Source organism: Morone saxatilis, unplaced genomic scaffold, assembly GCF_004916995.1.
Source record: "Morone saxatilis isolate NCDOM2014 unplaced genomic scaffold, NCSU_SB_2.0 Contig14, whole genome shotgun sequence".
NCBI lineage: Eukaryota > Metazoa > Chordata > Actinopteri > Moronidae > Morone > Morone saxatilis.
Window position 1 is genome coordinate 4001789 of NW_023339696.1, and position 12330 is coordinate 4014118.

The 12330-nt window shown below is 39.4% G+C and overlaps 2 protein-coding genes across 3 annotated transcripts in view; one reads left to right on the forward strand and one right to left on the reverse strand.

Moving 5' to 3' along the window:
- The window catches only part of LOC118323472 (apoptosis regulator BAX-like), a 10166-nt gene extending 8524 nt beyond the window's left edge, over positions 1-1642 (reverse strand). Inside the window, exons 1-2 of one of the 2 annotated variants that reach the window (XM_035655445.1) lie at positions 1419-1642; positions 1246-1276 (exon numbers count right to left, since the gene is read on the reverse strand). In XM_035655445.1, coding sequence (XP_035511338.1) covers positions 1246-1276; positions 1419-1437 — 50 coding nt within the window. In that variant the 5' untranslated portion in view covers positions 1438-1642. Of the gene's footprint in view, positions 1-1245; positions 1277-1409 lie in introns of both variants that reach the window. The other variant, XM_035655444.1, reaches the window with a different exon arrangement.
- Positions 1643-9961: 8319 nt separating this feature from the next.
- Positions 9962-11759, forward strand: LOC118323440 (primary amine oxidase, liver isozyme-like; the record flags this gene model as incomplete). Its single annotated transcript, XM_035655405.1, is given in 2 exon segments — positions 9962-11528; positions 11641-11759. Coding segments are annotated over 2 exon segments (1686 nt in total), but the record flags the coding sequence as incomplete, so codon positions are not given.
- Positions 11760-12330: the final 571 nt, after the last annotated feature.

Below are 12330 nucleotides of genomic sequence, written 5' to 3' on the forward strand. Positions count from 1 at the left end.
GCATAAAATTGCATAAATATCCCGCATATTCCATCGCATTTTTTAAGAAAACGTGCCGCATAATCAAGGATTTTTGCCCGCAACAATCACAAAAAAACTACGCATTTTTCTGGAAGGACTGTTGTGATATATATATATATATATGTATATCACATGTGCTGTGTCAAACATGCCAGAATGTGGGAGCATGTGGGAGCTCCTCTAAAATAGTTTCAAAAAAGCATCAGGAATAGTCCGAACAGAAGAAATCTAAGGTCCCATAACAAATCCAGCTCTGTGAGTGCAAAGTCCCCAGATTTTTAACAAATGTAAACAGGACTTCCAGATCTTTTTCTGGCCCGGGTTTGGAAAGTTTCCCCCTGACATGATATTGTTGACGTGAGATGCCTTCCCAGAACCCAAAGGATACTAAAAGAATGCAGTCAAACAACCAGACTGTGGTTTTTAAGGCTACCACTGACAGGATGTTGTGCTCAACCTTTCTCCTGCAGTGGAAAAAGCTCTGCTGATGGAACAATAGATATGCACTAAAAGATGGCGCGGCTGATTCTGGTGCATACTGCCATGTTTAAGATTACGGGAAACAATCAAAAGGATTACACACTTCAGTCACGTTCTCTATTTCTTATCTTCCTATGGCACATGAGTCACATGACAGCAGTTACAACCCATTGTTTATGATGGGTATCCGTTTATCGTAACACACAGCGTTCACTGGAACATGAAACTAAAACTGAAACTCCTGAAAGAAGAAGGAATCTGGCGGTGCAGAGTTTGGTTGTTTGTCAGTTACAAACCTGCAGCAAAGCCTTCAGGTAAACAAAGAGTTGTCTTCAGGCTTTTATCCCTGTGTTCAGCTGTGGATGTTAGATATACTGGCCTGAGGAAATGACCTGCTTTAGGCCAGTTTCATTATTACCGGTTGATTATTAACCCAGTTAATAATGTGGTTTTTAATAGGTTATAACTTAGTGGGAAAAGCTAAGTTACAACATGAAAACTTACCTGCGGGATGATTAAGACAGAAATATGAATTAACTGGTATTAATAGATAATGGTGATATGAGTTGGCTGCAGCCCTCATTTCTAGGACACCAAGTCTTCATTTTAAAACAGTGATAGGCTATTTCCTAGTTTCTTTTGGCCGGTTTGCTTTTATCATCAATTCTGTCTAAAGTTAGTCATTTTTGTCTTCAACTTATATCTTCAATGCAGTGTGTAAAACAACTTAAACAGGAAACTCACTCTTTGATCAGGGCCTCCCCTATCCTCTCATCTGTGGAGGAATAAAACCAACATTATGAATCAGTGCACACGCGTTAAAATACAGCGTTATATAACATAAGCAGTGTAAATGCTGTCACCGTTATATGACACAATGCTCATTAAATGGGTGTTATCGAGCTTACCTGACATACCGTTTCCTTCACAGGCCATAGTTCTCAAAAACTCTTAAATGAACTTGAAAGCTGAAATATGACTCATGTAAAAGTGGGTCTCCGAACGAACTGTCCTCCACGAGGCGATGAAACCCGCAAAGTCCAGGAAACACACATCGAAAGTGAAGTAAAGTCGAGTCCTGCTCCTGTACACTGTGGTGCAAACCTACTGTCCCTGACTTTAAGGCGTCCGAGTAGAAACATGTTAGAGTTGGGCGCGTGGGTGCGTCACCGCCGACTGACGTGACCGGACGTGGCTGTGTGCACGTGCTCTGCCGTCAATGTCTCGGGCCTTTTTCTCCTCTCGTGGACTCGTGAATAACGTGGATGCTGAAAGCAGTTTGAGGGTTTCAGTCAGTCTGTTACGGACTGCCGGCTGGTGTCAGAGACCATGACATGAATCTAAAGCCACCGTGGTAACTTAAAGCTGCAGTGGGTCACTTTTATAAAAACTACTTTTTGTCATTATTGTATTGTATATTTTTTACAATATCCTGATAAGTTTGAGCAAAAATGACAAAAAAAAAAATATTATTTTATAAAAATAACCTACTTATTAGCTTTAACAAATCTATCCCATTATTTGTTATTTGTCAGAAAAAACCTACAGATCAGCTGTCTGACTCCAATTTCCTTTTCTCATGTACAATTTTGCTCATATAACATATTAATTTATCGTAATTTGGTTATATATTTTATTCATGTGTTGCCTATATGCCCTTTTGTGTCCCCTGTTTTTTTATTTTTTTTTAAATGTTTAAAATTTTATTTTATGTTGATTTCCACATACCTCCAACTTACATTTTCTCTGATATATATAGTTTCAGCAGTCCAACAAAGCAGCAGTTCAAAGAATCAAACATCTTACAAGATTTCCAGTGTTTTTTGGACCTTGACCCCTACTTGGGACTAAAAGCCAGGGTATCTCTGCCTCTGTTGCTCAGACAGATGTCGATGCAGAGCTGTTGAGCTCATTAGTCGCATTACAGGCGAGTGGGCAGTTAAGGGTCCATGTGGACCTCAGCACAACCTGGACTCCTGACTCCATACTGACAAGTGTCACGTCAATAAATGAGAGATGGGACAGAGGTATGCCGCCCAGTTATTCAGAGGTTCACAGAGTAATGACCCTTTAATTCAAGGCCTCCTTGACTCTCACAGTTAATCATCAAGAAAGTGTTGCAGGTTTGTGCTGCGTAACATTCCAGAGGAAATGTGTAACTACCAGCAGCCTAACAGTTTGGTGGGGTCCTGCGTCAGAACCCACAGCATGTAATGAAAATGAAACAAGGTGAAACAGTTTCTGTTTTCACCTCCTGAGTTTATTGTAGGATTTTAAATTGCATGTCACTTCCTGTGTGTGTGTCTGTGCATGTGAGATATGGGTTGCCTTTATTTAGCTGACACATTTCTCAGATCTGCGCAAGCTAAATTAATCTATCACAGTTGAGATCATGTATAAAAATGTACTTAGTTAATGTACTGAGTGATAGTAGTAGTAGTGTAGTGTAGTATTTGAGCCTATTGTCTCCTTTAAAATGAGCAGACCTGAACTCTACAGTTGCATTAAAATACATTCTTTCTATCTGCTCGTTTTCTTAGCTTAGCTTGAATTTCTTTCTTTTGCTAGTACTGGAACTTTATTTATTCCAATTCATTGCCAAACTTTACTTTAGCAATTCTGTCAAGAGATTTCCAGACCTTTTTCTGCCCCGGGTTTGAACATTTTTACCCGACACTGACTCTATAACTGATGGTTCACGATTTGTTAATTGATGAGCAAATAAGACAACACTGTAGCTCCATTAAAACTGTGCACGTACTTTAAACACACTTTAAGAGCTATAAAAGGAAACAAAAATAAAAATAATACAATTTTTTCAAATTCTGATGACATATTGCACTATCAATATTTAATTGAACTAAACACAATTTATATTCCAATCATGAAATATCACCTTTTTAACTTTTTAGCTTAGTGTCAACCTCTGATAGAGTTCCATAAGTAAGTATATTTAACTTAAAATGAAATATTCTATTTTTATGTCACATAATGCAGCTTTAACCTTGTATATTGCAGTTATTGCAAAACACACTTTATGTCATACTGCTATGCCATACCTTTAATATCAGAAGAACAGAACTGCCTTAAATTGAGCTTATATAGCACTTTTGCTAGCCTAAACACACTAGCATCTGTACATTGTACACTGTATTATTTTAAAATAAAATCTCTGACCTCAATATCAAAAACAACTTATACAACTTTAAGAAAAATATGAAAATAGTTCTTGCAATATGCTGGCCCATCCTAAATGCCATTTACACTTAAAATATACTGATATTAACAAGAAATATTGTACAGACGGGCTCTGATATATTTTATTATTCTAATTTTAAGTGTAATTGTCAATCAACTCGGTTAAATTTGCCGCATTCACCCATTTTAACAGATCATTTCAGACCAGTACAGGTCAGCACATCACTACTACTAATGCTTGATTCTCACTGGCTCTTCTCACTAGTGTTTACTCCGTTCTGTAGTGAAATGTTTTGTTGAATGGAGGCTGTTTTTGCAGTCTCTACGTTTGACACTAGAGGGCAGCACTGACATGCTTCACAGCTTTGGCTCAGGTAACAGTGGACTCAGTGGTGTGCAGTCAGACATTTGGTAGTTCTGGAAGAAATACGAAGATGTGTTGCTGCTGCCTCACGTCAAATATTCTACACTTAAAGTATAGCCGTAGCTAACAGGAAAGCAAAAGAGAACAGCGATCAGTCATTATAACAGTGAGACAGACTGTGGCCATTTAGTTGTATCCTTTAGAGACATTGGGACTAATATTTAGGTAATATGTTGACTTTTTCAGATGGTTAATAGCACATGTGACTGGGCTCTCCCATGGTCTCAGCAGACTTCCACAGCTCAGCTTCAGTCTGTCAGAGAGACACGACTGCATGTGCTGCAAACATCTGTACGAGCACATGACCTATCGGATGAACGGTTGTCATGAAAATCGAAGGAGACTTAAAGACAGACAGAGATTCCTTCCTTTATAGTTTCTCTTCACCTGAATTAACCTCAGTTATTATTGTGCACTCACAGCAATTAATCTTTAAGCTTTAAAAACTTGTTGAGACAGTCATTGTGCCAATGTTGCAACTCTACCGTACTGAATGTCCTCTTTTTAAGAAATGTTTCCGGGACGTCCTTCTGAGAATTAAAAACACTTGACAGGGGCTCAAGTAATATGTTTGATTTCACAAAGCAAATAATAAATAAAAGGTAAAAAATAAAAAATAAATAAAAATTTACAAATTGAACCGGCTTTGTTCAGTTCTACCAAATAGGCTTGTTTAAAATTTTAAGTTTAAGATCGGGTCTAAATTTTCATGCACGATTTAATAATTAAAAATATGTAAACTGACTGACCACAGTTCTCACTGTTAAATGAAACTTTCAATTCTCACTGCCCAGTGTAAAACTGTTTCTTGTCAGTAATTTTCTAAGTCTGCAAAAATGCCAGGAATCGACCCTGTACGCCACACTTGAGCACCGTGGTGGTCTAAGCCTCTGACAGGAACAGAGAAAAAAAAAAAACATAAACATGCTCAAGTTTGCGTATGAGTATGCTTCCCTTTATGGAGTGCTTTCCACTTATACAGCTTACCACTGCTGGTACTGTGGTTGCAGACCATGTTCCACTCCTCGTATTGTGGTTGAAGACCACTCTTCACTCCTTGTTCTGTGGTTGACCCCCCCCCACACACACACAGTACAGGATGCACCTTCACAGTTCCACAGGCTAGAGCTGTTCTATCTTTAGCTTTCTGGGTGCAGTTTTGTGGTCATACTAAAGGTGTTAGCTGAAGATGTTACTTGTCAGCCATTTCAGATTAATGTTAACACTGGTCTTCGCCAGCCATTTTAGATGGCTTCAGAGCCGGTTACAATCACAAAAACAAAAACTTATCTCATTTAATAGGCAACATACTTGATATACTTGAATCACATATGAATGTATAGTAACATAGATTACAACAAACAAATAAAATGGTTATATGATAGGGTTAAATGCTCATAAAATGAATAAGGCATACTTAGGTTGAGCATACATGAGTAATAAAATAATAATGAAAACGTGAATAAACCATAAACAAAACCAAGTAAAAAGATAAATTATCAAAGTTATAAAAAAGGATTATATAGATTAATATGTTAAACATTCTCAAAACATTCTTATACTAATACTTTCAAACCTCTCTCTTTCTGATGGAAAAGAGAACATGAAGACTAATAAATAACTAAGATAAAAGCATGATAAGAATATATAAAAGAGAGCATCATAAAAAGGTTCAAATAAAAAGTAATTGCGGGCTACTCGGCATCTTTTATCAGAAAGAATATAATATAATAATATGACAATATTCCTCACAATCCTCCTTGTGTTTTTGTTTTTTCTATCATTGCTTTCTAATATTAAAACATAAAACAAATGAGAACAACAACTGCATAAACTTCACTCCTTCAACAATATGATCCTGATTGAAATCGAGAATATCAGGTAACCCAGAAACAGTGACTCTGAAGCTCTTCCTCAGAACCCTTACAAACCAACGTAAACACAAAACAGCTGTGGTTCAAACAGCACTGACCTACAGTTCTTAGCTTTCATTTTGGAGTATGTGATAATTTGGGAGTTTATAATCACAAAACAATTCATGATCCTGTAACATGAATGGTGCTCACTTTTCTATATGTAAAACCCCAGCCATCTGGATCCATAGTGAGCCAGAGAAAGCTATACAAATGACATAGTGACATAAAGTCTTACTCACACATACACACAATCAGCTACAGATGTGCAGAGTTGTGGGCTCCTCCTCTGTATTTGGTTTTGGCCTTATTTTGCAGTTACTGACATGCTTTCTGGCACATAACCTCTCCAATACTCTGGGACCTGACCTCAGACTATTTTCCCATAAGTACCCCGATTGCACGCTGGTGTTAAAAAGAGCACCTACATTGCCTGCCCCCCATCTGCTTCTCTGCAGGGACTGAAGCTCAGAGGTTCCTGCTGGTTTCCCTTCCTGTCTGGGTTATCTGGAGTTAGATCCTGTACCTCTCCCAGGATTTACCATCTGTTTTTAAATGGTTTTCCTGGTTTTCTTTTCTTTGCTCTGTGTTGCTGACCCAGAGAAGGTTCGCTTTGTTCAGATTTTGCCCCTGCCTCTGAAACTTTATGGACACACCACTGTCCATGAAATGAAATTTAAAACTTCAACTCCACTCAATTCTCCACTGGTTGGCCTGAAACTGTCAAGGGACCTACTTCTCAAAAAGGATACAGACAGCTTTCCTCAGTGCTTCAGAAAACAGCTGTAGTTCTTCCACTGTAGTGTAGCAATTAGCCTAATATACAGAGATGGACTGCACAATTAATCAATAAGCAACTCGATTCCTAAAGAAGGATTCTTGATCTTGACATGAAGAAAACATTTTTTTTTAGCCCACTTGATGAGCGATTTTAATTTAGTAAGCAATGCCTCAGTAGACCTCTCTGGTCACCCTTTACCAGCTGAAAAAAGAGATTATTAGAAGAGTATACAATCTATTCAAATACACATAATTCCTACTCAAGAATTGACTAGGTTCTTCTGTCACACTCTTTGTTAGACACTAGATTGTTCTTGACACTGACATTTAAAGGGTCACCTTTTCGGAGCATGCTCCAGTCTCATTAACCATTTGTCCACGGTGGAAACCCAGTTGAAACTGACTATTGCAATTGAATTTAACTATTGACTGATCTGGAGACAGGTGACGTACATCATGGCAGCTATCGTCACCACACTGTGGCATTTTTTACATTTACTGGGAGGGAGGGAGGTAGCAGAATTTAGGGTTAAGTTAAACCGTGGCTGCGGTCACACCCGATTTTACTCAGCATTCATTTCTATGAGGACATTTCTCCAAGAAGTATTACTGTCAGACCCAGCCTTTGCTTTGTGCAAAGTTCAATCAGATCAAAGTCTGACATGCAAAATCTGGACACTCTCCGGAGTCCAGACAGAGAGACGAAGTGGGATTGACCTCTCTTTCTGGTAATGCTGATTGTTTATACTGTGTCCTTGTTTATGCAACTGCATAGTGCAAGCACATTCATAATGACGATCAAGTATTTGACAAGATGCTGTATAATATTCAACTAGTGGAATGAGGTTGTTAGCGGGTTAGTCACGCCACCAAGAACTGTTTCAGTCATGGGCATCTGATTACTGTATAAAAGGAGCAATGTGTAAAATTTGGCCAGAATTATCATTCATTAATGTTTAAACATTTGAAAAATGAACTAACATTTCTAACAGAATGTGAAGAGATAACAGCTATGACGTTATGCCACAGCTGCTAGTGCCAGAGTTCCTGGCTGGGGCCCTTGGAAGAGATAGCAGGGGCAGAGCTGGAGTGTCTGGAGGAGTAAACACCGGTATGTCATGCTGGATTCTGCTCTGATCCATAGCCGAGTAGTCAAAGTTTATTTTTTAAACTTTTGGGATTAAAGGACCAGTAGGATTAAGTGGCATCACATTGCAGAACCATCTATAACTAGTAATACTGTCTGATTATCAAGACGACAGTATAAACCATGTGTGTTGACACAAAAGCACAGACTTCACATGAACCATGTCAGAGCCTTGATGAATTGCATGATGAACATGCTTTTCACGTGGCAGCAATTGGTCTTGGTTGTTATTAACCATCACATCTGGAAAAAATCCAAAAGCATCATGTACTTGGCAGAAAGTTAATTTGCCAGGGCAGGCCTGGCATTGTGGGAAAGGGAGGCATTAACTGTGCTGTCAGCATGTTTGTCAGAACTACATCCTGTTGATCAAAAATGCACTTGAATGTACACCACTGTCATACAAACATTAAAAAACAGATGGCCAAAAGTCTGCACGGCTTCATTCATCCTTCCAGTCTGTATCATGGGCCTGTCCCACTCCCCCCATATACCCAAGTTAGCTTGTGATATTTTGCTATTATATGATTGCACTTCGATATATTTGGGAATATGCACTGTGTAAGCATTACATCAAGTGAAACTATCAAAAGGTATCAAAACTAGATTGTTAAAACCCTCTACAACACAGGGCCTTAAAGGACCAGTGTGTGGGATTTACTGGCATCTAGTATCTATCTTATCAAATTACCACACACTACCACACAGTGAACCTCCCTTTCTTTCTGGGAATCATTATTTTACAAGATAAAATCATTGTTTTCTAGCAGTGGAATTTGTCCTTGTATTTTTAGCTTTGTAGAAATTGTAATGATGATTAATTACCATTTTTCATGCCTCCACACCTTTGATAGCCGTGGCCAGAGGCAATATGTTTTCAGGCCAGTACGTCCGTCTCATTCTTGTGAATGCGATTTCTCAGGAATGCCTTGAGGGAATTTCTTGCCACAAATTCCTTTTTTTTTAGGATTATGTGGTCTGTGGAGGAAACTGTGACCACAAAATAGGTTTCAGTAGGTTCCAGATTTCACATGTTTTGACTTGGACTACACAATGATTAACAATAAAGAGCACAGTATGGGCTTTCTTCTGTCCGTCTCATATTCTGCATTTGACTCCCTGCCTCATTGTGAATTTCTGCATTCAATGTGACTGCAAACAATATATAGGTGTGCGCCTAGCTTATCGTGAATGAGTTTCACCTACAGCTCATAGGGAGGCTTTACATACTGTATATCAGCAGGTGTTATGACAACATCTGACAATCTCAGCACCTGGTTGAAGTTGTTGGCTAGTATGTATTGGTTTATAATAAAACAAAGCTCTTGCACACATAGTAGATTGTGATTGCATTGGGCGATGAGTCAATTGGCCTTTTGAACTTTTGAATGCCACACAAGCAGTTTTTAATGATAAGAATCTTAACTTGGAACAAAAGAATTACTTGAATGTTGCTGTTAAATTTTATGATCTTTCGGCATTCATAACTGATTATCTCTACCCATATAATTTTGTCACAGCATTTCAGACTTTCATTTGTGGACCAACCCCAGTTATTTATTCATCAAAGAATAGATTTATAACTGAGCCATGCTGTTCAATAAAAGCCATCAGCCATGCTGGCATGTCTGTGATTTGATTCCATTGCTAGCCTAGTTAGGAAGACTCCAGACTAAAACTATAACCCAGATTTTGAACGTTTTTCTAAAATGACTCAAGTATGGCGCCTTGTAGTTTAGTGCTTAAACATTCAGAAAATGCATACCTGAATCCCAAGGTTCTTGCTACCTATTGTATAAATTGTTGTTTCATGTCCTACCCAATATTCATCACAGCAACTTTATACATGGGTACTCTGTTATCTGTCTCTTATCAAAGGAAACACCTCACAGGTTGTAAAAGCAGTCTTTGAAATCACTGGCCTTGCCCCTTTACACAGCCTCCTTAAACAGCTAAAATCTTTCTCCTCAACTATAATTGTTGTACATCTGCAGCAAAATGGTTTCTCGAACTGTTTGGATTATCCTCAAATGCGTTCTGGTTCTTGCAGCTGTTGCCTCATTGATAGGTAACTGCGTCTTGATATGGCTCAACACTCAACACACTCCACAGTGCCCTGCTCAACAGGTTAACTCGAGCCAAACTGCGGTGCACAATGAGCGCAGTGACGTCTTTGCTGACCTCTCGTTGGAAGAGTTTCTACAGGTGCGGGACTACATGTCCAAGATCCCAGGCCTCTCTTTTGATCCGGCTTCACCTCCTTCAGCTGACTACCTGTATCTGATTGACCTGTCCCTGCCAAAAAAACAGGATGTTTTGCATCATCTAGATGCCAACGGACCAAAACCAGCAAGAGAGGCGACTGTGGTGGTTTTTTATGGAAGTAAGAACCACATAAAAGAGTATATAGTGGGCCCTCTCCCCAACGCAACCTACCACCACGATGTCACCACTGAGAGATATAAAAGGGATCTTCCACTGACTGCACGTCCGGTATATTTTGGGGAGCACATTCTTATAGCAAAATTTCTGCAGGATGTACTTAAGCCCCTCAGTACGCTGCTGAATGACAGTTTTGGTATAGATGCATCTGGATACCCTCCTTTCTATGACAGCATGCCCAGAGGAGTCAAGTCAGGGGACAGACAGACCTGGTTTTCACTATGTCGAAATGAGGAGGGCTTCTACATCCACCCAGTGGGCTTTGAGATCTTAATCGACCACCAAAGCACCAATTTTCTGTCCTGGCGTGTGATCAAAATTTTTTATAACGGCCAGTACTTTGACAGTCCCACAGAACTAAAACAGCAATATGAGGCAGGAACTGTGTCAAAAGTCTTCTACAAACCTGTGCCAAATTACGCATCACTGAAACCCAAGCAGAAACCCACGGGTTTTGGACCCCAGCAGTTTTATGTACAAGGCAAGAGATTCAGTTTGAAGAAAAATCACATTGTATACCTTGACTGGAGCTTTGCCTTCGGTCTGAGCGCGCTTAGAGGCATGAGAGTTTTTGACGTTCGCTTCAGAGGGGACAGGATCATCTATGAGCTAAGCGTTCAGGAAGCCATGTCAGTCTATGGGTCCGCCACCCCAAATACCATGCTCACCAAGTTCCTGGATGGCAGCTTGGGCATTGGTCGGTTTGCGTATGAGTTGGTCAGGGGGGTCGACTGCCCGTATTCAGCCACCTTTATAGACACTTTCCATTTCCTGGACACTGGTATTCCACGCCAGCTCAGAAACTCAATTTGCATCTTTGAGCATGACATGGGCCACCCTCTACGTAGGCACTTCTCAGAGGACTTCTACAGGAGTTATGGAGGACTAGCAAACAGTGCCTTAGTGTTCAGGACGATCACAGCTATAGGAAACTATGACTACATGTGGGATTTCATTTTCTACCAGAGCGGCTCAGTGGAGGCCAAGGTGCATGCCTCCGGCTACATTGCCTCCTCCTTCACACTGTCCAACAGCTTTCCATTCGGTCACCAAGTCGCAGAAAAAGTCACCGGAAATATCCACACCCATTTTCTTAACTTCAAAGTGGACCTTGATGTTTTAGGTGTGTGTCGAGATATAATTTTTAAAATATTAATTGAAAAACACAAACTTTTATGGTTGCACAGGCACAATAATTGAAAAGTGAAAATAACATACATATGTCCCTTCTCCAGGAATAAGGAATGTATTCCAGACCAAAGACATGGAGTTTGTGAATGTCTCGCTGCCCTGGATGCCTGAACGTTATGCCATGATCCCTAAAGTGGTGGAGAAACAGCTGCAAACAGAGCAGGTGCAGTGTTACTTGCATTATAACAGTGACAGTTTCTTAGGGCTGCAAGCAAAGGTGCCGCTTAGCTGCACATATGTTTTTTAATTGATGTTTTTATTCAAAGCAAGTACATTGCTTCAAGTGCTACATTCAAAGCTTATTTGTTCAGGAATAATTGTTAGTTACATCTGAAAAAGTTTACCCAAATTTAGTCCGCGTCATTTGGGCTGAGACAGGTTCATTCTGCTATATTTGATGCTTTGGCAACTCATCAGTAGGTCGAAGTAAAACAAAATGGAGACATGCAATATTTAGAGAACTGTGACACTTGCATACCAGTGTTTTTGTACTTAAGTTCAGCAATTAGCGAGCATTTACATGTGACTCAGGGATGAAGCAGTGTGTTCAGTTTGTCACAACTTTGATGAAAGGGTTCACAACTTTTTCCCACAACAAACCATTTTTATTTTATAATGTCTCATATTATTTTATTGACATGCATTCCAGCAACAAGGAAGTTTTGTCTTTTAACTTTATGTCTACACAGGGAGTGGGGATGTCTTATAATTTGTGTCTACATTGTAGTAAATAT